The 25,922-nt window shown below is 32.0% G+C and overlaps 2 protein-coding genes across 3 annotated transcripts in view; both read left to right on the forward strand.

Moving 5' to 3' along the window:
* Window positions 1-11,192, forward strand: part of LOC125859849 (uncharacterized) — a 662,179-nt gene extending 650,987 nt beyond the window's left edge. Inside the window, exons 2-12 of one of the 2 annotated variants that reach the window (XM_049539692.1) lie at window positions 6,833-6,870; window positions 6,940-7,011; window positions 7,819-7,889; window positions 8,096-8,174; window positions 8,252-8,326; window positions 8,454-8,568; window positions 8,658-8,715; window positions 8,797-8,868; window positions 9,559-9,689; window positions 9,762-9,885; window positions 10,898-11,192. In XM_049539692.1, coding sequence (XP_049395649.1) covers window positions 6,868-6,870; window positions 6,940-7,011; window positions 7,819-7,889; window positions 8,096-8,174; window positions 8,252-8,326; window positions 8,454-8,568; window positions 8,658-8,715; window positions 8,797-8,868; window positions 9,559-9,689; window positions 9,762-9,885; window positions 10,898-10,973 — 876 coding nt within the window. In that variant the 5' untranslated portion in view covers window positions 6,833-6,867 and the 3' untranslated portion in view covers window positions 10,974-11,192. Of the gene's footprint in view, window positions 1-6,710; window positions 6,871-6,939; window positions 7,012-7,818; window positions 7,890-8,095; window positions 8,175-8,251; window positions 8,327-8,453; window positions 8,569-8,657; window positions 8,716-8,796; window positions 8,869-9,558; window positions 9,690-9,761; window positions 9,886-10,897 lie in introns of those variants that run through there. The other variant, XM_049539691.1, reaches the window with a different exon arrangement.
* An 8,824-nt stretch (window positions 11,193-20,016) lies between these two features.
* Window positions 20,017-21,363, forward strand: LOC125859652 (nudix hydrolase 1-like). Its single transcript, XM_049539441.1, has 2 exons — window positions 20,017-20,203; window positions 20,869-21,363. The coding sequence occupies exons 1-2, from the start codon at window positions 20,073-20,075 to the stop codon at window positions 21,182-21,184; spliced, it is 447 nt and encodes a 148-aa protein (XP_049395398.1). The 5' UTR covers window positions 20,017-20,072; the 3' UTR covers window positions 21,185-21,363.
* The last annotated feature ends 4,559 nt before the right edge of the window (window positions 21,364-25,922 follow it).

Below are 25,922 nucleotides of genomic sequence, written 5' to 3' on the forward strand. Positions count from 1 at the left end.
TATAGATACTAAAATATAACTGAAAAACTAAACTGAATGCAATGACCAAGTACTAATCATGAAGATAACACGCTGAATTGTATACTGATACAAGTGTTGAAAACCTGGTCAATGCAAGGAGAGCTTGACTGTGGAAGCTACTATTAACCGACATAAACCACATGAGCTAAACGTGGAGTCTGATGTATACGCCTCATCGAGAGGATCCAATATACCTTGCTAGGGGTATAAAGTCATGAATGTGGCGTGATCACTAATACTGATGTCTAACAGAGGGGACTTATAATTCTACTCGGGCACGTAGTTCTGGGACTATGAGGTGTAACACCTCGGTATTTGAAAGAGCTAAAAATAGAAATACCTAATTTGGAAATAGCAAAAATCTGTAATTTTTCAAGTTAGGCATAAGTTATGAGTTTTGGATCAACTTTAAACGATCATAACTTTCAGTACAATATGAGTTTGGTGGCCCATAAGATATCAAATGAAAGGTCTTGGAATCCTCTTTTCAACGCCACTGAGTTTGCTAATTTTAGAGCTTGTATGAGGGAGATATGCCCGTTTGAAGTTGGACGGTCCAATTAAGGAAAGTTACCCGAAAATATGAGGGGTATTTTAGTCTTTTCCTTACCCAATCAGATTAAAATAAATTTTGGTAATATTCAGGGGTCTAAACTGATTTGGTTCTGTTTTCACAAATCAAAAAACGCTTAGGGTTTTAGAAGAAAGTTCAAGAAGAGAAAAAAAGAGAAAAAAAAATGAGAAAGGAGGAAAGGATTCAAGGTGTTCATCGAGTTTTCTTGTGATTCGAAGGTTGTTTCACCAAGGGTTTGATCCCTAAGAGGTATGTGAGTTCTCATAGTCTTGGGTTCGTTCACCCACATGCCAATCATGTTATTCTCAACGCAATTTCGTTCTTGAAGTTGAAGAGTTTGAGTTCTTGATTAGTTTCTTGAAGTATTGTTTCCGTTCTTGAATTAGGATGAGCTTAGTGATTTTTGAGATAATCGTATGGAGATTAAGAGTTATTTTTGAGTAGATTCTTGTGTACTTTTATTAGGTATTCGAATCTAAGTAATTGGGGAAGAAACCATTCAATTCTAGGTGAATTGGGGTTAGAAAACGAGTACTGGGCATGGGTTGGCGGTCGCCCCACCAATGCACTAGCAGAAATGCTTTGTAGTTTAGGGCCTGGCGCCCTGCGCCAGTCAGTGCGCCCCAACTACTATCCTGTAGTTCAAGGGTTGGCGCCCTGCGCCACTCATTGTGCCAGGGTCGCCTACCCCCACCCGTTCTCCAGCGTTTAAGCTGTCTGAGTTCTTTAAAAGGGTTCCTTTGCTACCTATCGATTCTAAATACTCTAAACTACTTCTAAACATCTAGAAATTATTCATAACATGAATCATAACCTTGAATTCATAATTCAAATTCAAGGTAGAGCCAAGAGTCAAGTCTTGAGAGTTTTTCGAGTCATTCTAAAAAGTCTTTTACAAATTGTTTTAAAATTTGATTTAAATGACTTCACCACAGAGTTGAGGAGGAGTAGAGCTGAATTCATTTTCTTTACAATTATATATGGGAATTAGGTATTCCCAAGAGCAAATGTTTTCACATTTAAGATGAGAGAAAACATCGATTTCTAAAGAGTTCAAGAATAGTTTTCAGTATTATCTCATTTTAGAGAAACCTTTTGAGTAATAATCTCATAGTTGAGGAAGAAGAAATGTTTTCTTTAAAACATAATTATCTAAGTTATATTTTGGGAGTAGTATTGAACACCGATATGGGGAAGAGTTCTAACAAGTCACAGCCCTCATAAACCATGTAACCAACATGGGTAGATAAAGGTCATACTTTTTAGATGATTCCTTTGTTGCTTTTTAGTATAGACTAGTGGATCCAATTAGTTAAGAGGTTCTATACCCCCACAAAGTATAGGAGAGTTCTGGCAACGTGGGCTAGACATTGTATCATCACATAGCTTATAGTGATGGTTGTCGGTTAGAAAATCTCCCAACAGAGTTTACTTTGTATTTTTGCATACAAACAGAGTTTATATTGTATTTTCTAATACATTGAGTTGTTATCTACTGTTTTAAAGTTTTTCTTTATATTGCATTATTTCTATTGCTTTATATTGAAATGAGGTTGAGTTGAGTTGAGAAGAGGTAAATATTTCTTTAGTTCCAGTTCAAGCTTATGTCTTGTTTAGGTTTCCCCTCACATGCTCGTACGTTGCATGTACTGACGTCATTTGGCCTGCATATTTTATGATGCAGATACAGGTAACCAGGATCAACATCCAGCGCTTCATTGATCCAGTTGAGCTTCAGAGTTGTTGATGAGTCTCCTTGCTTCCGGAGGATCCCTTGTTTACTTTCAGCCATTTCATTTTGTTAGTAGGATGTCGTGGATCTTTTCCCGACGTCCATCTCAGTTAGTAGAGACTTCATAGATCGATAGACATAGTTCATGAGTCTTTTCATTTTCAATTGTTTATGTTGAGATTTGAGTTGCCACTTTGACTAGTTGAATGTTTATTTCTAAAACATTCTGAGTTTATCTTTTGAGACAATTGAGTAAAGTTTATTTTTAAAGTTCTCTTATTATTGAGTAATGCCTTCCGCTAAGAGTTGAGCCAGGCCAATGGTTCACTTGGGGCCAGAAATGATTCTCGAGTGCCCGGTCACGCCCATGGTGTAGGCTCGGAGCGTGACAAACTTGGTATCAAAGCACATAGTTCAAGAGTCCTAGGGTGTCTATGAAGCCGTTTCTGTAGAGTCATAGTTATCGGTGTGAAGCGCGCCACATCTATAATTGGGAGGCTACAACATTTAGGAACTATCTCACTTCTTTCATACTCTTTTGTGCTATACCAAGTATGCTATATCATGACACTTTAAATTTCAAGATTTGAACTTCTAAATTTTAATATTGAATTTGGACATAAAAGATTAAAAAAACTATATATTTAAAAATATGTAAATTAATATATTTAAAAATAATATTATAAACAACTATAGTAACTACTTAAAATACTCCATGTGTCTAGGGCGGGGCATATTCCGGTTAAAACCGAAAAAACTGATCGAACTGGATTTTTTAAATTTCGGTTTCAGTTTTTTCGGTTAAATCGGTCGGTTTAGGTTTTAAATTTTAAAATTTCAGTTTTTTCGGTTTGATTTTCGATTTTAACAAAATAAATTCGATTAACCGAAAAAACCGAATTTTAATACTGCACACTACTGATTACACTTCACTTACCCAATTCTTAAATCAGTGAATCCCTAAATTGAAACTCTCTCGACTCATGTCTCGACGAGATGACGTTGACTCACATCAACTCGTCTCGCAAAACTCGTCTGATCATCCATCGCCTCCATCCGTGCTCTGCTCTCGACACTCGTCACGCACAATCACAGTGACTGAAACTCACTCAGTTGACAATTGTTGCTTGCTTTTTAATTGTTAGAAACTTTTTGTATGTTGTTTGTTAAGTGTTAATGCCTTGAGGCTGAAGGCTGGAGTGGACGCCTAGTGCCTGGACTCCTGATACTCTTAGCAAATAGCCATGAATCATGATCTCATTGGTCCCTGGAACATGGAAGCTTCTTGAATGTTTGTTGTCTATTAATGTCCTTGCCCCTGAAGGCTTAAGGTTTGCCTTGTTTTAATTTATCCTAATTTTTATTCGTTGTGATTGAAATTTGAAAATGTGTTACTAGTAGTAGTGAAAATATTCACTGGAGGTATATTTTGGGAAATGACAAGAAGTTGACAACTTTATCTGAAATTTCATATGAAGAGGTGAATTTGTTCAACAACGACAACATACCCACTATTATTTTACAAACCGACAAACCGAATCGAAATTGTGAAAGCCAAATCGAATAGAATTTATTTCAGTTTGGTGTGAATTACATTTTTACCAAATCGAAAATCGAAAGAATCGAATCGAATTTCGTAAATCGAATCGAATCGATCGAACGCCCAGTCCTACCTGTGTCCCTATTTACTTGTTCATTTTTTACTTGACACACCTATTAAGAAAATAATAATTGACATAGTGAATTAACTATTTTACCCCTATTAATTGATAAAATTTCAAAATCAATTTATGAGATTCTATATTTTTCAAAAACATTGACTCTGTAAATAAATTGAGGTTATAATAGGTAACAAATATTATTTTTTCTTGATTAGTCAAAAAACACAAATAAAAAACTGACAAGTAAAAAGTCAAAATTGGACAAATAATAATAACTAAAAGATACTCATTGTGTTCAATAATATTTGTCCACTATTGATTTTGTACACTTCTTAACAAACTATAAATAGAAGACTCATTTACTATATCATTCTTTGAATATAATAAATATCATATCTTGAAAAATCATATATATATATATATATATAAAAGAGAACCCTAAGCCTGCCTATGTGGCGACGCCACAAACTAGGATTTCTTTTAATTTATTTTATTTCCAAAACTAGTCTTCCCCTTTCACGAAAAGTTGTGACCTTTATGAAAAGTTGTGACTTTTATGTAAAGTTGTGACTTTTATGAAGAGTTGTCACTTTTATGAAAAATTGTGACCTTTCCGAAGGGTTGTAACTTTTTCAAAGAGTTGTAACCTTTCCGAAAAGTTGTGACTTTTATGAAGAGTCGTCACTTTAATGAAAAGTTGTGATTTTTATGAAAGATTGTAACCTTTGTTGTCTATAAATAGAGGACTTTACTCTCATTTTAAAACAACAAAAATTTTCAACTTCTTCTTCTTCTGGACAGTTAAATATTTGTATACTTTGCTCCTGTTGAATGACTCACTAACATCAATGTTTTTGTATCAATACACTGGTGAATAGAATCGTTCGATCTTGAGAGGATATATTCCTTTAAACATCGGGTACTAGAGGGGAATAATTTCCTTAAGGGGACACTGTGCATTCAATGCGATCAATTTTTTTCATTCTATTTTTGAAGATCCTGGTATGTTGTTTACGGTCATTAATTTATGCTTATATTATTAATTGTTGTTTTTGAGTACATGCTTTAAACTTTGTTGTTTATGTTTATACAAAGTTATTGTTATAAGTATTTGTTAGTACATATTAAATAACAAACGTTAATTGAGTATTCAATCTCCAATTTCTTATCATAAACGTCATTCCTTCATATACAAGGACGCGGTTTTGTGTTCTTTAGAAAATCCTCTGAGAGTTAATAACTTTGCATGTCCATATTTTTGGATTTTTATGTTGTTGTTATCTATTGCTATTAAATTTTATCCGTGGATATTATTGATACTTTAATGATTGAAACTTGATTGAAGTGTTAGTCAATTTTTTTAGGTATGTTATTTCAAAACATAGGATCTTTTCTGGTTAGAATGATTTGTTATCATCATTGGATATCTCATAGTTTACTTCCTTTAATGTATGTTTTTTCTCGATGTTTTATTGTTTCCTTAAAATTATATTGATTATTTTTCGTTTGGTATGTATATGATCTCACTTGGACAAAGCTCTTCGTCCTTTTAATGTTTTTCTTTTTTTCCTTCTCATTCGGCTCTTCTAAATATTTTTGGTGTGAGTTATGACTATTTTCGGTAAGCTTAATTTGAAGAATATGAAACAAAACCTACTCTAAATAAAAGTAATATCTTAAACTACAAAGGATATGTCTATTAACATAGATTTGTTGTCCTTCATGTCCCAAGTCATTGCTGAACATTTCAATTAACTAGGTTAGACTCATTTTTAATTTTTTAATGTTCGAGAATATTTCTTTAACATGAGTCTAGAATCCAACATTTTGATCTACTTGTACTTTCATAATGCAATACTTATACATATATGTTTTCTAAAAAAGTCGTAAAGTTGCATTGATAAAACATCTAGAAGGGCCTTTAGAGCAACAGTTTAATGAAGAATGAATTTTTAAAAAGGTCAACAATATTATTTTGTTGTTGTTTCAAATTTATTTTTCTCCTTCTATAAATTTTGTTAGAGTAAAAAAGTAACAATAATGAAAAGTGGTGAACGTTTGACCTCAGACAAGTAGATTGTCTCTACAAAAATTTATTTCTGTTGTTGTGGTGTATATTTTTTAACGGTCTAAACTTATTTATAACTAATATTGATTGTAGAAATCTTTCACATAATTTTTTTTTTCACAAGAAGTTATTCTAACCATAAAATCATCAGATTCTATATTTTTCATGTACAAAAAAAGAAGAAAAAGTGATGTTTAATCACTACATAAAAACATCAATCAATTTTAACAAGACACTTATATCATCAAACATATATTATGTAAAAGATAAAAATGATTAGATATCAAGATATTTTTAATCATTAATTATATATTTACAATTTTTGAGATATGTGATAATGTCAAATCATTTAATTTCTGTTGAAATGTTTTAAAAACCGACAAAAATTTACTCTTTTTTTTTTTTTCTGATAACCATCGATTAGTGGAAAAGTTGTTCAAAAGCTTAGAAATCGCGCTGTAAATTACCTAGTGAAATAAAGAAATGACTATAATTAATAATAAGGGTAAATTAGGAAGTAAGTATAAAATTATCTAGTAATTTCATGAAGTGAACAAATATTGATAGACATTCCAAAATAATACGGTAGATAACTATTGTTGGATGAAGAAAGTATAAACCGGAAAAAAGAAACTGTTCGTTTTGCTGATTGATTTTCGGGCTAAAACCGAAGAAGTAATGCTTCTGAATGCTTGATTGTGTAAGCTGAAAAAAAAAAAGATTCTTGGGAATTGGGTAGAAGTTGTTGAGGCTGGTGGCGTTGGTATCTGACATTGAAAATTCAATTTAGGTTTGTTGGAAGATAATTATAATGGTAAGTAGCAACTTTATTTTCCCCCAAATTGATTTGCATACAAAGTATATCTTAATCTTATACATTTAGGAGTGTGCAGACCAAAAAAGATGCCAAGAACTGGCCAAATCATCATCTTTCTACCGCAGGATATATTCAGAGGTATGCTGTATCAGTATCAGTCAATCTTTAAGATTCAATACTGTATTTTATTGCTTTCTGTTTTTTTTAGAGTGTGCTCTTAAAATTTAAAATGGAAAGAAAAACCCCATGTTTTGCTTTTCTTATTCGGGGTGTGGGGAAGTGGAGTTACTGCACCTGAATTTGAAGGTGGGTTGTGGTCTATGTTTCTCTGACTCTCCAAAAATGCGACCGCACTCGTGTTGGATTAGTATCAAACATGCAAGCATTGATATTTTTGAAAAGTTTGGGCAACATAGGTTCTGGATTCTATTCTTTTCAAGTTATTGGGTTCTGAATTAATAATCCGTACATATTTAGTGGAATTTTAAGACAAATAGTCAAATGCGGGGTTTCAACCAAAGCTACTTTGGTTCGACCAAACTAGCATCCCACACTCTAGCTCCGCCCCTGGTTAATGAATTCATCTTATTAACAAAAGGATAGTTAGCCAGCCAATAGTTACATTGATGTTAAATCTTAACCATTATGTCCTTGCCCTGTCCGGTGGCTTTGTGAAAGTTTGAACTTCATTGATGAGAATGATCAGAAACAGTATAGATGAGTTTTGTACATGCTTGCCTTTCATGAAACTTCTTTGTAATTTATGTAATATGCTTGACATTCCTCAGTTTCAAGATAAGAGATATTAAATGTGACTTCTGAACTACTATGCCAGTTGCATCATTGTCTATTCCAGACATTGATTGAATGGTGTATTCTTCGTGTGAATATGCTTTAGGCAAATATTTACTGGGATTTTCTTCTGAAATCATGTTGTATCTACAGGTAGAAGAGATAGGATGGGAGCACCTTGTTAGATTTGGGGAAGATCTGAGACTTCTCAGCTTTCACATCAAGTAAGGCATCGTTTATCTTTTAACACTATGATTGGGCTAAAATGAGGAAGGCTAGGTGTTCGTTAAATGAAAGAAGACGGTATAGATTGTTTCCCGTTTGTTAGGAATTATAAGAGGAGGGACTGTAAACTTCTGAATTGCATCTAGTGGAAGACTGGAGTTTACATTGCCGGGAAATAAACTCTCAAGCTTTTTCTGTGCGTTAGGGACAAGAAAGGAAGAGTGCACATTCTGCAGATAACTTTGGATGGATCATATCCTAACCATCCGCCTTCTATATCAGCGGTTGGCATCCTTCAAATTTCAGATACTAGAGCCTTGCACTCTTTAGGCAATTTCCTAATTTATTAACTATTCCCCAGGATGTTCCTTATCTCTTCAATTTAAAATGGTCAATAAACTCAAGACTGAAAGATGCTATCCAACAGTTTCATAAGGTAATTGCGTATTCTTCAATTTGATTTACTACTGATTATTTCATCCACCAAAGACGTGTAGTTTTTAGACATTTGTGGATTGTGATTTTCTGCTATAATTACCATATTTTTTACTTACTGGATCCAGCATCTTGAGAAGCTTCAGGACTTTTGGAATCTAATGGATGATATTGATCACTCTCGTTTGGTTTCTGATCTACGATATCCTCAACGTGCTTTGTCACATCGCCAACTTAATATAAGTATGTGCTTAATGCTTATGTACATGAATGCTGTTCAGTACCCCTTTACCGCTGCAGAACTAACTGATATCCATTTTCTTTTGCTATAGGTAATGACAGCTACATCATATTGTCTATAGATGCAAATGATCCAACATCCCTACCGGAGTAAGTTTTTTTCTGAAACTCGCAGCTTTTACAAGTATTCTTATCTTTAATAAGTTTGAAATTGATATGGAATTCTTCTAGCTGTCGCTTTCTTGGTTCTGATTCAGGGGTGGAGAGATTGAGGGCGATGTGGAGGAAAAACTGCAAAAGATGGTATTTCAACTTTTGCTTTTATGCTGGATATATTATCACGGTCCTTATCATTTCTACATTTAGATGCTAATACTGTTGTTTAACGTGCTCAAAATATTGGTTTAAGTAATTTTTCTTGATTTTTCAAGCATTATTGTAGATTTCTCTGTTACCTGGTGTTTTCATGCATAAAAATCAAATTCGTCTGCACTTAGTTTTGAACATTAATCAGTAAAAAAAATTAAGGGACTTGGGGCTGGGTGTCTAAGGATATTTGAATTTCCCTTTTGATTGGTTGAGGAGGTTCAACTTGCTATACATGGAATGTTCTCTACGTTTGGCATTTTGAACCATATTCAGGAAAAAAGATTTAACAATTGGGAGATGGAGGGTGGCGGGGTGTAAGAGTTACTCAATTTTTGCCACTATGATTGGTGTTTTGAACATTTATCAGGAAAAAGGATTTAGGGATTGCGGACTGGTTGGTAAGGATGGTTTCAAATTTCTCTTTCGAAAGGTAGAGGAGGTTCTATTGGCTATCATGTCCTTAGGAGATGCTATCCCTTAAGATGACCGAGTCGTTCTTAAGGTAAATTGATGTGCCTAGGATTTGAATTCCTACACAATCAAGCTTGTGATGTTTAACTTGTGCTGAGATTTTGTATGTCGCTTGCTATGTCTCACCAGCTGAGATTTCTATTCTACTCACAGGATGAGAGACAAGCCATTTTCCGAGAATCTTGTACACGTATTGGATATTCAACTTCATGGACCTTCAAGCATTCAGAAAACTGATCCACAAACTGAATGTGGCATTTGTTATGCACAATATCTTCCAATTGGTAATCCTATATCCGTAAGATAAACCCATTGATATTCTGTGGTATGGCATTGACTTGATGATGTCAATCTAGATGATGAACTTGGTGATAAGAGTGGAAGTGGCACTGATTGTACATGTGAAAATAACAGCTGCAGTAGGGCCTTCCATAGTGTTTGCCTTGGAGATTGGCTGCGTTCTATCACAACAACAAGGCAGTAAGTTGAAATCTCCTATCTTGATTTTTTGATTGTGATGGTAAACATATCCTTGAGATATTGTCATTCTGTTGTGCGAGTCCATGATTGAGCTTTGTTGATCGTCTGTTAGTGTTGGCTGTAAAAGTTTTTAGTTGATATATAGCCAGGCCAAGTTGAAACTAGATTAATGTTTTGGAAAGGAAAATATATTGTCGATTGTTACAGATGCTAATGAAATATCTGAGTATTATATCTTACCAGTCCATATACACTAAGGAGAGATTAATTAGACAAGATTTTGGTTGAACTAAGTATAGTTAAAACACACCTTGTTTTTTTAACAGTACGCATGAAAACTCTTACCTTGCTTGCATGAGCTTTCATAGGTAAGTCATTCTGTTCTATGTTACAGTGATAATATATGCATTCTTTTCACATATGGAAGTTCTATTTTTCAATTTCTTTTTCACTTATGCAATGACTTTGATTACCCTCTAATCCAAATTGACTTCGTGTTGTATGATTATTAAGAGAGTTAAATTTGAGAATATTTACTGCTAATTTGGGGACAAATGGAGGGGCAATACATTGTTTTGGTTTTTGAGGAACATGTAGAGAAAATTGTATAAAGGGAGTAAAAGTGAGAAATGTATAACTTTTGGAATAATTGAACTTTCCTTTTTGTGTTTGGAACTTCTTGTTTCCTTTTGCTTTTGTAACCTTCAATACATTAAGAGGTCGTTTGATTGTTGGTTAGGAAGTAAATTATTTATGTATTAAAATCATCATAACAAGTACCATGTTCGGTGGTATTTTAGTTGCTATGTATAGAATTCAGCACATCAAATACGATGTTTGGTTACCAGTTTACAATCCCACATAACTAACACATGTATAAGCTATGAAAGAATCTATATTTTAGGTAGGGTAGAAGATGGAATAACTAAACCCTGCATAACTCTAGCCAACTGCAGGGACGTAAATTTTTTAATTCTCTTATCACATTCAATCTACTTTGTTTGTTTTACAGGTCGTTTGATGTTCTGTTTGGCAATTGTCCATACTGTTCTGATCCAATTGCTGTCAAAACGAATACTAGAAAGTAAGCAGTAATTCAGTCTCAGCCACATTTGCATTCCTTAGCCAGTGTATTTAGTAATGCTAGTATAAGTTATGCTTTCAGTAATTGTAGAATAGTCTTTGCAATGAACTAGCCACGTGCCCTACTACACGTTAGAATTAGGCGGTCATTTGTCCTTTATAATAGCCGGATTGTACTGATGAGAACTTATCGAATATATGAAAATCTATTTCTTTCCACAGAACTTCTCTCCTTCTCCATCTCTTGTATTTCCCCTGTTATTTTCTTCAATAAATTGAGTTTTCAAATAGCTCAATACATGACATTGTATCAGAGCTTTCATGTTTCTGAGAGGAATTTCATCAATGTCGGATTATGAGAAGTTTAATACGAAACCCTTATATTGAGGAAAGTTTTTTTTTTCCTGAATGAATGAACCTAGTCCTTTATAATATCATGTCAGTGTATGATATATCATGTGCGTATCAAAGAGGCTTGATGAATGTTTTTTAATAGAAGGATTGATGCAAACCTCTATGATACTCTTTCAGTATATGATATACACTATATGAGTATCAGGTCTATTTGTGGAAAGCTTTTTTTCTTTTAATGAATGAACTTTGTTCCTCTACGATGCCTTGTCGACATATGATATGTTATGTGATTATCATAAAAAATTGATGAACGTTTTAATCGAAGACTGAAGCATGCCTTTATAATGTCATATGATATATGATATGATCTGGTAGATGATGTACTGGAGTCTCATATGTTTTGAACAAGAAATTTCTGATGTCGTAAGAAACTGACAGTCCTTTGTAAGTGTGGCACATACTTTTTTATTTATTTCAAAACTATTTGTTTGAGTGTGGCCCGCCTGAATGCCAAGTGCTTTCAAGCAATTCTTCCCGCTAAAGACAAATGATTTTCTTTCGGTTCAAATAGAACAATTTAATAGGGACTTAGATGTGATCAAGGTGCTTGCAAGCTTAGGATTAACATGTTATTGTCCGGAAGAGTTGGGTATAAGACACTACTAGAAAAGTGCAAATTACTTGGGGATTTATTTGCAAATTATATATGAGAATTACCAGGTAACGTAGTTTCCTGCGAATTTTCCTACCAAAAAATTTTCGAAGGTAAAACCTTCTAAGGTAATTATTACCCGCAAATTTTAAAATCCCCAAATAAATTATATAGAGATTTTAAAAACTGCATGTAAATTACTTACGGATTTTCTTGCAAAAATATTAAAAGTTTGCATGAAATTACTTACGAATTTTCTTTCAAAAATATTAAAATGTTCTAATTTAATTTTTTATATTTATTTTATGACTATAATACTTTTTCAGGGATTTACCACCTTTATGGCCCCACTGCACCGCCCACCCCATTAATTATTTTGTTCGTAATTCAATTTTCTATATTATTAATTAATTCTTATTTAATTATTTTGTTCAATTTTTTATATTTATTAATTTTTAATTCTTTTAATAACATTTATACCTCATATCCGTTTACTTTTTTATATTTATTATTTTTTAATTCTTTTAATAACATTTATAGCTCATATCCGTTAATAACATTTATAGCTCATATCCGTTTACTTTTTTATATTTATTATTTTTTAATTCTTTTAATAACATTTATAGCTCATATCCGTTTACTTAATTATTTTGTTCAATTTTTTTATATTTTTTAATTTTTAATTCTTTTAATATCATTTAATTCATTGCTCTCAGTTGCAAACTTAGACCAACATTACACGTGCTTTGCGAATGGGATTTGCTTACTATAATGTCCAATATGTAGTTTCGCATAGCGGATGTGGTACAAAGAGTAAATGACTATTATATTTCTACCCAGTTTTTCATCCACTATAATTTAAATGATTGAAAAAAATAGATATAGTTAATAGGGGACTGAATTTTACGTACAATCAACTTTAAATAACTTAATAAATATTAATGACATTGCTAGCAAAATAATAAATGGTGAAAATCATTTATATCTCTCAACTATGTTATAAAATTAATTTTTTCCTTATTTTTTAGAAGTGAATGGTCAAAAATACATCTAAAGAATTCAGATTTTTGTTAGTTTCATAACTGAAGTATCATGTTTTCGAGTTTTCCACCTAAATTATCATCAACTATTTATCAAAATACACTTCAACTATCAATTGTTCACTTTTTTTTACCTAAACGATAGATCTGTTTTTAAAAGAACTATTATACTTATATACTCATTCTTAGTCTTGAAAATTATGTTATTTTTTCCATGGGTAAATTTGTTAGATGGATTTAAATAAAAAATAAAAAATGATTTTTAAAAGTTTTTTTACTGATAATATAATATTAAAATAAGCATTAAATAAATTTAATTGACATATGATGAGAAGGAAATCTATTGATTAAAAATGAAAATGTAAATATTTTTCACCCTATATAAATTTTAAAAATGTAATATTGTTATTAATAATTAGGTCTATATTGTTTCTTTGAACCTTTTCTTTCACCTTATTAGAGTGAGAATATTGCATACAAATATTACTTTTTTTTAAGCCTAGTATTTATCATTAAATAGAAACTATTAATATTTCTTAAAACAACCTTAAAAGTTTAGAAAAGCTTTTTAACTCAGCACAACACAGTATAAAAATAATTTTCTAGTAAGAAAATCCACAAATAAATTCCCTAAAGTTTATGTAATGATCCGAGCCTATACCCTGAAAGTTACACGACGTACTTGACCCCGAAGGGACTCGTACAAGCCTCTTAGCATTCATAACATTCGATACATAGAAATAGTGCGGAATTTAAAAACTTTTCTTTAAATCCATACAATCAAAACTTGATTAAAACATTTGAAACACATCGAAAGTCTATTGTCTCACATGGCCATCTTAACAATATCCAAAACAAAAGTACGGTCACGGCCTTTTACAATCGAAAGTCTAACAATAGTCTTTTACATGACAGAAAGGAAACATCTAAACACTTGTCCTCGGTCTATGAGGACATACCACTTAGCTTTGAAGGAATCTCAATCCAAGCCCTTGAACTAGAGAGAAAGCAACTCACTTGCCGGAACCTACACTTGTAGTAAAAATAAGAGAAATATGAATTAACACACAAAATGTACTAAGTATGATGAGTGATGACCATGCAAAAATCATGCTTTAAAGGGACATTTTGGTTGGAAACCATGCATTATGCCACTTTTTAGAAATATCATGTATATTTGTGTAAGAGACATAAAATACAAGTATAATCATCATACAAGTCATAATCATCACATTTGAACATTCACCTTAAGTAACCCTAACCTACACTTGTGCAATGTAAGGATAGCATCCCATACTACTATCCCTACTAAGTGCCACTTTGAGGCTACCTTAGATGAACTTACCCATTCATACTTAACTTCAAGCAATACTCATGCATAAGGAACACATTCATTTCATAAGTCATGACAAGGGAAAATAACTCATAATACAATCCAAGTGTAGCATGCATCATTACCTTAGACATTTAAGTCAATATTCTTCATTAGCTTCATTAAGAGTACTTTCATTCATTAGTCATTAAGACATTAGAGAACTCATTATGACCCTCTCAAAGCCTACTCGTGCAATGCATGGATAACATCACATACTACTACCCACACTTCATAGAACTTCTCAAAAAACCATAGTACACATCTCACATGATAAGAATAGGCATTAACCGACAGACCATGAGAGCAAACCATGAAATCCGGTGTCGTATGGCCCCACACCATAAAAAGGTGATCTACTTGCCTAAGGTAGGATCGGTAACATTTTAGCGTAGGTCGAAATCACTAGCTAATATCCTATGTGGGCACATAGTTATGGGATAGGAAGATGTTCATTGGAACCTAGCCTAACATCGGCAGAGTTTCCATCTTACCATATCCACTCTGTGCTTAGCCTCCATTCCCATAGAGTATTTCATTTTCATTAACATTATTGTACTTGAGAGGGCTACCAACATTAGGCCTACCGACCCAAGTACATTACACAAGAAAGGGCCACCACCATTAGGTCTACCGATTCAAGGTACATTAAGGATAGCTCATTGACTTTCCAAGAAGGGTGCCTTCAACATTGGGCCTACCGATACAAGGTTCATCATTTCACACATGAAAGGGCTACCAACACTAGGTCTACTGATTCAAGGTTTATCATCACATTAGTTTCTAGACTCATCATGAAGCTACCAACACTAGGTCTACCGGTTCAAGACATAGCCTAGAATACTTCATCATTCATTTATGAAAGGAATGCCATTGGCCTATCGATTCATAGTCATCAAGTCAAGACACATTCATTAAACAAGAAGAGGATGCATAAGCCTACCAATTCAAGACAAGATATTACATTCAAGGTCACATTCATCAATACAAGAAAATGATGCTTTAAGCCTACCAATTCAAGACCCATCAATCCACATTACATTCATTTATACAATAATAGGATGCATACGCCTACCAATTCAAGATATAGCTTCACATTGTAGAAACCCTTCACATTCCATCATCAACATTCATAAGTGTCAAATTGAGAAATAACCTTTCAATAATAACACAATTACATTCAAGACATGATCACATTACCTTTATTAGATTCACATTCATATACAAGACATCATGATAATAATTCAATTCATCATACTATGCCCTTCATGGCCATGAATCTCAAATCACCAACACACCAACAATTTACTATAAATAAGGCATGGATGTGATACAATTCAATATACTAAAGCAATTTAGACATACTCCATTCATAAGCTTTCATAATCAACAAACCCACTTCATAAAGGCACAATTTAGGAATTGAGAGAATTCATGGGTTCATAGAGTATTTTCATCATAAATCATCAATTAAACACTAATACAATCATAATATGTCATTAATAACCATTTGAAAATGTTTGAAGAAGGAACCCATGGGTTAGAGTAAAACCCTAGGATTTTGAGAAACTTGTAAACTTTGAAAACTAACTTTGAATGGACTCTAGGCATGGAAGCTACCCCTTGATGAAGGATCACCATACCTTGCTTGTGAATCCCCAAGAAATTTGAGGAAGAACACCTTGAATCCACAAACCCTAGCTCCCACTTCTTCTTCTTCTTTGGGAACTTCTAGAGAGAGAATTTTTGAAAGGAGGAACTCTTTTGTTTTGATTTGGGTTTTGGAGAAATAACGAGCAAAGGACTTGTTTTAAGACTTAAAACTATATATACTAGTGATATAAAACAATTAAAAACAACCCCACATATTAAATAATTAAAACAAAATTAAAAGCCCTCAACTTGGGCAGCCCTGCAGGGACCACACCCACCCATCTAAACGGGTCGTCTAGGGCACCATGGTTCGTGGTGGTGCTCGTGGTCCCTTGACCAGTGTGCCCCTCCAACTTGACAAGCCCTCAAGTGCCTAAGGCAAGTCCACGAGACCTCCCAAGATCCGTGGTCAATACCACGAGTCGTGGTTGAGGTCGTGGTCATGGAGGCAGTGTTAATGCTTCCATGCCTTGCCCTCTCAAGTGTCTAAGTGGTCTTCACGACCATCTATACAGACCGTCAAGGGCACCACGACTCGTGGTGGTGCCCGTGGTCTTTGATGCAGTACCCTCCTCAACTTTGCACAACTCCCACAAGGCCAAGGGGTCTTCACGGACCCCTTCACAGACCGTGGTCAAGACCACTGGTCGTTAAGGTGGTCGTGAACCTTGGCAGTGCTTGGTCAAGGGTTGGGCAGCCTTGGCTTTTGGGTAGGCTTTGCCCCCCTTGCCTTGGCACATTACCCTTGCAACCCCATACCAAACCTAAAAAGGGTCCTTCAACTACGGAGTCTAACACGTACGTTGACCCTCACAATTAAGCTCTAGTTCAACCTATCATTTTTCGAATCGTTACAGTTTAGTACTAACTTAAATATCTAGAACCAAAATCTCAAGTATTTTTTTCAAGTAATAAAATTCTCATGTAAATTTTCAAGAAACTTTTTAAGTTAAATTCACTATAAAAGGGATCCCATAGCAATTTCCTATTTAATAAAATTATCAAGTAAATTTTCAAGATAAATTTCCATCTAAATAAGCAATAAAAAGATTCTCATGTAATTTTTTAGGTAATGTAATACTTAGTTTAATCCCTAGAAATAGATTTCCAACTAAATTCACAGAATTAAATTCTTTAACTAAATCAACAGGTAAGAAAATCTCCATGTAAATCCCCATAAAACTATCCCTAACTAAATCCCAAGTAGTTTTACTTCGGAATTGTCCTGCGAATCAATGAAGGAATTTATTTTATTCATTTACATGCGGATTTATTTATGAAAATATTATTTGTAGATAAATTTTCCACATAATTCCCTAGGTAATATTTTTGCGGAAAACGGCGCCAAATTTAGCTGCGGATATTTTTGGGAAATTTGTTTTTGGAGCTAATATATATTAGAATTTAGGAATATCATATTTTCCCATAAAAATCCGCAAGAAAAATCTGCTGACGAAATCCCCAAGTAAATTCCCTAGGTAATTCACAGTTTTCTTGTAGTGAGAATTAAAATGGTTAACAATGTCAGCCTCCATAAAAAGGCTCTAAGCCTACTACGTAGCTAGGCTACAAGATTGATTCTCTGATAATAGAAAGTGAAGGATCACGCTTACAAGTGCATATTTGATTTACATATTGCTCGTACCAGCATCCCTATGTAATTGGATTGCTAATTGTGTGATCATATCATTGAATTTGCAATCGTTGTTGATTAGGATTACATCAACATTAAAATTTAGAAAATGATGATTTGTCACCAAATAACTTTAAAAAAAATTGTTATGTGTGATCATCTTATTTGAAAATTTAAGTGGTTAAAGAGAGGACATTTTTATTTATTTAATTAATTATATTTTCATCATATCTGCTCATATACAAACCTGATTTTTTTAATATATAAAATTAAAAATATTTTATTGAAAAATTATAAAAGTTAAAACAATTATTGTGCTATATTTAGTGGAGTACTTTTGGGAAAGCAAGCTTACAAGTTCCTCTTTACTTTTCATCATCTCTTTTCAATCAAAAGTGTTATTCCTTCCGTTTTATATTTGTTAACATATTATTTTTCACACGTTCTTTAAATTTAACAATTTTTCCTCTTTACTAATTTATCTTTAACTCTTTTTAATATAATCAATAATTAAATTCATAGTTAAATATTTATAAATTAATTTATATATATAAATTATTAAATTCACGTAAATTCATTACTAAACCTCTAGATCCATCCTATCCAATTTCCTTCTTTAGATCGAGACTTGCTACAACAGCAAGTAGTGATCACTAGTTCATGCACCTTGTGCTGTAAAAAAAGACTTGACAATATATTTGGATTATCTACACTTTAAAGTTTTTAATATGACATAGATATTTTGTTGTATATTAAAAGTCATTGCTTTGTCACTTTAAAGTGATAAAAGTGGTGTGAAGAGATAATTTATCGTTTCATAGATCCAGCCATGGGAATCACAAACGTCTATTAAAAAGTGTAATGGGTTAGTACCGTAAAATTTCACTAAATTAATATAGATGAGATTATAAAATATTATTATTTTATAAAGATATTATTTAATCGACAAATTAATATTTAATAATTTAAAGAGTGTTTCGACACCGCAAAATGAAATCACAAAGAATTTGAATGAATCCACTTGTGAAAACGTCATTTATGAACTTGAGGTCATGATGAGTGATCTCAGTTACCGTAATAAAATGGACGTTAATAACCTATTGGATGAGTGAAAATGATACATGTTCAGAGGTCCAGACTTAGAACAATCACTGGAAAAAACAATGTTGATGATAAAGTTGAAGATGATACAATACCTTTGAAACCAGTTACGCGTAAGGAAGTATTTATCGTGTCTAGAACTTTTCACAATTTTATAGTGTAGTTCGCAAAGACAACACCGAAACGTTTGGATGCAATAAGAAAAGTTAGAGATGAGCTTCAACTAGATTTAACAAAAAAAGCACATAACATAATCATAATCATATTTCACTAAATTGTTTTAAATATATTTGTACTTTAAAGAATTATTAATTTATAATATTAATGAGACCATATATTTATATAGGGGTCTTCTAAAAATATATTATCTTATCGAAATGAGTGATTTTTTTCATTGGCTTAAGTCGGAATCGGAGAAAATTATTACCTTAGAGAGATTATTAATTAACCGAATATTAATTTAGTGACGTTTTACTGTAGTAGCTTATAAGGTATATAAGAAATAATTTTAATCTATACCGTCAAACTTCTTAATAACAACATGTTTATATAACAATAACTCACTATAACAATCAAGTTTTTCTCGAAACATAGTTTATGTTATGTTTATTTTTCTATAACAATAACAATTAGTAATTATTTATTTCTATATCAACACACTCGTAAAATGACCTCTCACTATAAATTATTATAACTATCTTCTAATGTATGATTATACAACGGAATTTTCAACGAAGAAGGATCCACCACTACTAGAAACAAAATAATTTCCACCAAAGGATCACTAGGAAAATATATGATAGAAAATAAATTTTCACTAAATAATTTTAAAAAATGACATAATACATATATATGCTCTTTAATTTGGCTTCAACTGTCATCTATGTTCTCCAACTTTGAGCGTACACAAGTAGACACTAAACTTATATAAAATTAAATAAACAACTTTGCTCTTTTCTTTTATCATCGATTCCATCAAAATATCTATAAAAAAATTGACTTAATAATTTTTAATAAAACTTTTTTAAAAAATAATGACTTTTTAGTAAATAAGCTTTGCCACTATTTCTTTGACCTTATCATTTCTTTTTGTAGTAAATAAGCTTTGCCACTTTCTTTGACCTTATCATTTCTTTTTGGCACATAAAAAAAAACATGTCATAACCCCCAGAAAAAAAAAGAGAGGATAAGTTTACCTACATAAATATTTTATTAATTTGTGCTTATATATAGAGCAAGATAACATGAAGTTGTTAATCAATTAATTGAGTACAAGAAAAAGAAAAGAAAAAAGAGGTGATGGCTGTGGGAAGTCCAAAAGTAGCTGTGGCAGTGTTCATAGTGAAGGAAAACAAATTGTTGATTGGCAAACGTCAAGCTTGTGTTGCTCATTCTTATTTTTCAGTTCCTAGTGGTCATCTTGAGTTTGGGTAACCACATTCGATGTTTATATCAAATTACTGAATATATATCATGTGTTTAAGTCTTACTTACACATACTTTTATTCTTTAATTATGAATGATTTGATACCACATGTTGCAAATTTCTTCCCTTTGCCATCAAAGTTTTTCTGAAAATAGTATTTCTATCTCTATAAGGTAGTGATAAGATCTATGTACATTTTATCTTTTCCATATCCTACTTATGAGATTTTACTGAATATGTTATTATAAAACATATAACACGAAAGATTGATTTCACAGAAAACTTGACCGACATATACAGGGGCGGACCCACCCATATCGAAGGGGTGTCAAGCGACACCCCTTCATCAGAAAATACACTATATATAAAGGTCAAATTTTAGTACAATGAATATTTATACAAATATTGATATCTCTTGATAGAAGTTGAAGGCTTAGTCTAGTGGTTAAGCTGTTGTGAAACCTCCTTGAGATCGTATGTTCTAGTCCTAGTAGCCACATCTACAATCATCGACACCTCATAATTGTATTTTTACTACAACCATCGACACCACTTATTGACGATCCTAGATCCACTTCTGGACATATATAATATGTAAAATATTATTACATAGAATGACTTTCTAAAGAGATCTGATATATCTACATGTCTTTTTTGTTTCTTTTGAAGGGAGAGCTTTGAGGAATGTGCAACAAGAGAAGTGAGGGAGGAAACAGGTTTGGACATCATGAAGATAGAAATATTAAAAGTGACAAACAACCTCTTCCTAGACAATGAGGCAAATCTTGCAGAACACTATGTAGTCATCCTAGTACGTGCTGTATTGGTTGATCCAAATCAAATTCCTCAAAATCTTGAACCACAAAAATGTGATGGATGGGAATGGTATGATTGGGAAAATCTACCAGACCCTCTTGTCCCACAACTTAGAAGTGCCATTAAAGAAGGTTTCAACCCTTTCCAAGACAATTTTAAAGAATATTGATCATATCGGTCGATTCTGTTCGGTCTTTGAAGTTTATTGATTCATCTTATCGATTATCAGTTTGCATACATGTTAACAGTTATAGGACTATTAATACTATATATGCATTTATCGATGTATTGCTTATTGATCATTATCAATTTAAAAGTTAAGATTTCACACCAAAAAGATCGTTGAATTATTTAGAAACAAAGTGAAAAACCAAATGAGTCATGCACATATATGAATTGACAGACTGAATCTTGCTCAAAATTAGAAAACACTGGCACCTTGTAGAATAACTGAGAGTTTGAGACATTGAGAAATGAAAATATAAGTCAAGAACTTTATATACGGATGATATAAATGTAATTTATTAATTTGTTATGGATTATATATCGGTTAACCCATAAAGAATAAATCTCAAACCATTAAGAATCGATAACCCGATATAAAAAAAACCAAAATCATTATTGAAATCACTAAATCAATAACTTATTACTAATAGATCAATTACTCTTTTTGGTTTGAATTATTGATTTTGGTTTGATTTTGAACAGACCCATGATGATTAAATACGTCTAATGACTTGTGCGAACTATATCTCAACTCACTGCCTTGCATATATGTTTCAATTTATGCAATGTAGTTTGAATTGATGTGGAATATTAAATTTAAAGAGTTACTTAAACATGGAAAGTGACATTGAAGCCGGGGAAGTACGGTATAATTGTCTAATTATTTGTGATACGTTAAACATTACTCTCTCTCTAGTTTATATTAACTAAATTTTTGAGGTAATGTATACCAATTTTTTAAAAATTAAGACATAAACTGAACACCACTTTTCACTTTTGTTTTTTTCGTTATTCTCTAATTATTCTTGAAATTATAGAAATAATTTAGTAAAGTTATAAATATGAGCAATTACTCTTTTGAAAAAGTTATAAATATTAGCAATACTTATCACATAATTAGAATGTAAATGGAAGGCAAAAATTGAAGAAATTTCTAACAACTCTAAAAAAAATTGAATAAATAAGTTATTTTGAACATTAGAAAAATTCAAAAATTCAATTATTGTGGACTAGAGAAAGTGAGATAAGGAAGAAGGAAAAAAATAATCTTCTAAAATATATATTTGTATAAACGGTAAAAAAATATTCCTAGATATGGAAGAAATGTAATAAAATTTGTTATATTTAAAGAATTCAATAATTATGAAACGTATATCATATTAAATTATGTGATGTAAATACTAATTAATGTTGATTTATCTATTTATTTTTACTTGAAACAATATTGAAATTTGCATGAAAAAAAAAGGGTGCAAAATCTTTATTAAAATTATAGGGAAAGAAAGATTACTTTTTTTCAAGAAAAAATTCATCATTATCCTATTTTAAAAAGACAACTAAACTTTGAAAGGGTCCTAATACACCCCCCNNNNCCCCCCCCCCCCCCCCCCCCTTTTATTCTTTCCTTTATGATCCTATATGGTACATAAGGTGTATTTCACTCGCCCCTAGCGAGTGAGATAAACAAAAGGTTATTGTTTTATTCATTTTAGCATTTATTTAATTAGAAATATAATTTTCTTTTTACTTGTTTTATTGTATTTTTACCATTGGGACCTACCAGTACGTCGATCAACGAAGCTGCAATGGTTTCACTTGAAAATAAATTGGCTGCCATAGAAAATTTCCAACTCCAAAGCTTCGGAGAAAATTGATAAGATTATTGAAAAGAGAAAGAGATGAAAGTAGAGTGAAGTGGTGGAGGAGGATCAGAAATGACCGGTGAGAGAAGCGCCAGAGAGATTGACGGTAACGGCGAATGACGCAGGGCGTCAGGGGCCATGTTCAAACCAAGTAAAAAATACCCCATCTAAATTAGATAGAGACTTGCCATCTTTGTAGATACACATCTTGATTTTGATTAAAAATTAAAGGCAAAGTACACACACAAAAAATTAACCATCGGAGAATTTTTTTTTTGCTCCTACAAATTTACTTAGCCATTGTTGTGCGCGGCTATGTGAGAGAAATGCCGCCGACAGCGAAGAGAAGGGCTACAAGAATAATAAACAATTTATTTATTTTTTAAAATATGAATAAGAAATAATATATACATGAAAATAAATTTAATTGACACGTGGTCAATAATAATTGATGCGTGCATACACTTTTTTTTTTTTTTTATATATTTGGGGTTGATCAAAATATGGGATACTTTAATCACTTTTAAATTGTTTAAGGGATACTAAGACCTTTGCAAAGTTTCAGTGTCTTTTAAAAAATTTCTTATAATTGAAGAGAGTAATGATGTATTTTCTCTTTGTTCAATAGTAAAAATATTTTAAACGTTAAAGTAAAAATATATACATGGGTAACTAATTAACTTGAAAAAAAAAATTCATAATAACATTATTTATTATCAGATTTTTGTTGTAAACTTAAGTACATTATATCTCACGGATAAAAAACAATGGAGGTCCCTTATTAGAAATTATTTTTAGTTTACTGATCTTTTTAGAGAAAAAACATAAATAGACAATTCTATAAAAAAAATTATATATACATGGCAGCATTAATTATACATTAATAATGACATATAAAATATTTATTGCTATATCAATTCTATCGGTAAACCTTGACAACTAATGATACACCAAAATTTATTATGCTCCATGTTATAATTATAAATGCATTAATGTGGATGTTATTGTAACTCTCTTTGAAGTTCATGTACGAAATTAATGAACACTATTTAATTCATCTAACTTTGAAGAGGCATTTTGTACTATAAATAGGCGTTGAATATTTTATAAAAGATACAATCGAAAAGTATAGAAGAAAGATATAAGAAAGCATTCTCTCCCATATATCTTGTCTATATATTTATTGTCTTACATTATTTTATATTGCTAATATTTCTCAACACGTTATCAGCACGAGTCTCTAACCAATTGAGACCTACTTAATTTGGGATTATCTTTTTTTTTTAAAAAAGTTAATCAATTTTCATTTAAAGTCAGGTATACATTTATATGTTTATAACACCTTTAATAGGACTTGCATAAATCTTTGATCTATAATTTAATTACTGTATATATAACTTGATTTAGCTATTATTATGATACTTTATTAGGCATAATAATCAATACGTTTCAAGTTTATATTGTTATGTTATTTATATGCTACTAACTTATAACTCTAAATTAATTACTAAGTAATATGATAACATACTAGTTAAAATAACTCGTAAGTATTTTCATACATTATGATAAGTATATTGGTATGTGTCATAAAGAAGAATATTATTATATTAAATATGACTTGAAACTCTTAAAAAAAATTGGCGTTAATATCTATTGAAACTAATAATAAATATTGTAGAACAATTAAAATTACATATTAAATATACTGTTTCAATACGTCATTAGTTTATATGTTTTCGAGACATTCAATGTGCATGCATATAGCATATAATATATTATATAATTATATTATACTTTATCATTTGAACATTAATTTACCATTTATTATAAAGAAACCAACATCATAATATTAACTCAATTATTTTATGATAGTTTCCATCATGTCGAATTTGTCAAAGCTTGAATTTGTGGCACTTGACATTTCTGGAAAGAACTATTTGTCATGGGTACTTGATGCCGAAATTCACCTTACCGCTAAGGGTCTTGGTGATTGTATAATAGATGGAAATAAGGCATCAAGTCATGATAAAGCGAAAGCTAAGATTTTTCTTCGTCATCATCTTGAGGAAAGCCTGAAGGTTGAATACTTAACAGTGAAAGATTCACTTGAATTGTGGATAGGTTTGAAAGGGAGGTATGACCACCTCAAGGCAATTGTATTGCCAAGGGCTCGTTATGAGTGGATGCACTTACGGTTTCAAGATAATAAAACTGTAATTGAGTATAACTCTGCTGTATTTAGAATAACTTCCCAATTGAAATTATGTGCGGAAACTATAAAAGATGAGGACATGTTGGAAAAGACACTAACTACTTTTCATGCCTCTAATATGATATTACAACAACAATATCGTGAAAAAGGTTTTTAGAAATACTCTGAACTGATCTCATGCCTTTTGGTGGCTGAGCAACATAATGACCTTTTGATTGAAAAATCATGAAGCTCGTCCCGTTGTAAGTGCTCCATTATCGGAGGCACACGGGGTAGAAGCACATCGCCAGTCTGAAATAAGACAAAATAATTGGAGCCATGAAAATGTGTGTGGGCGTGGCAAGGGCAAAAGACGATATAATAATCGTCAAAGTGGTGGTCATAACAAAAGACAGGACAATATGGGTTCTCAAAATAATCCTTCTAAAGGAAATAATGATCACTGTCATCGTTGTGGCCTTAAAGGTCATTGGAAAAATGATGTCGGACAACTGAACATTTTGTCAGGCTGTATCAGAATTCCTTTAAAAGAAAAGGAAAGAAAGGTGGTGCCTCCTCTTCTAATGCCCGAGTGAAGTCACATTTGACTCTCAAAGATGATGCTCAGGCAGGGTCTTCTCAAAAATATGATGAGAATGTTGAGGCGAATTTAGCATTGAAAGATGATGCTTTTGATGGGCTCGATGATATTACTCATCTAGAAGCTGAGGACTTTTTTGGGGATCGCAATTGAAGATTGATAATTGAACTGGGAAATGAATAATGTTGTTATGTGTCTTTAATATCATACTTAAAGTTCATGTACTTAAATTTTCTTTTGTTAAGTT

Source organism: Solanum stenotomum, chromosome 3 (assembly GCF_019186545.1).
Source record: "Solanum stenotomum isolate F172 chromosome 3, ASM1918654v1, whole genome shotgun sequence".
NCBI lineage: Eukaryota > Viridiplantae > Streptophyta > Magnoliopsida > Solanales > Solanaceae > Solanum > Solanum stenotomum.

What these genes read in the sequence shown, in the direction of transcription:
- LOC125859652 (XM_049539441.1), top strand. Translation starts at nt 20,073, where the DNA reads ATGGCTGTGGGAAGTCCAAAAGTAGCTGTGGCAGTGTTCATAGTGAAG. An exon ending in AGTGGTCATCTTGAGTTTGG is followed by an intron (nt 20,204 to 20,868) that starts GTAACCACATTC and finishes TTTCTTTTGAAG; the next exon opens with GGAGAGCTTTGAGGAATGTG.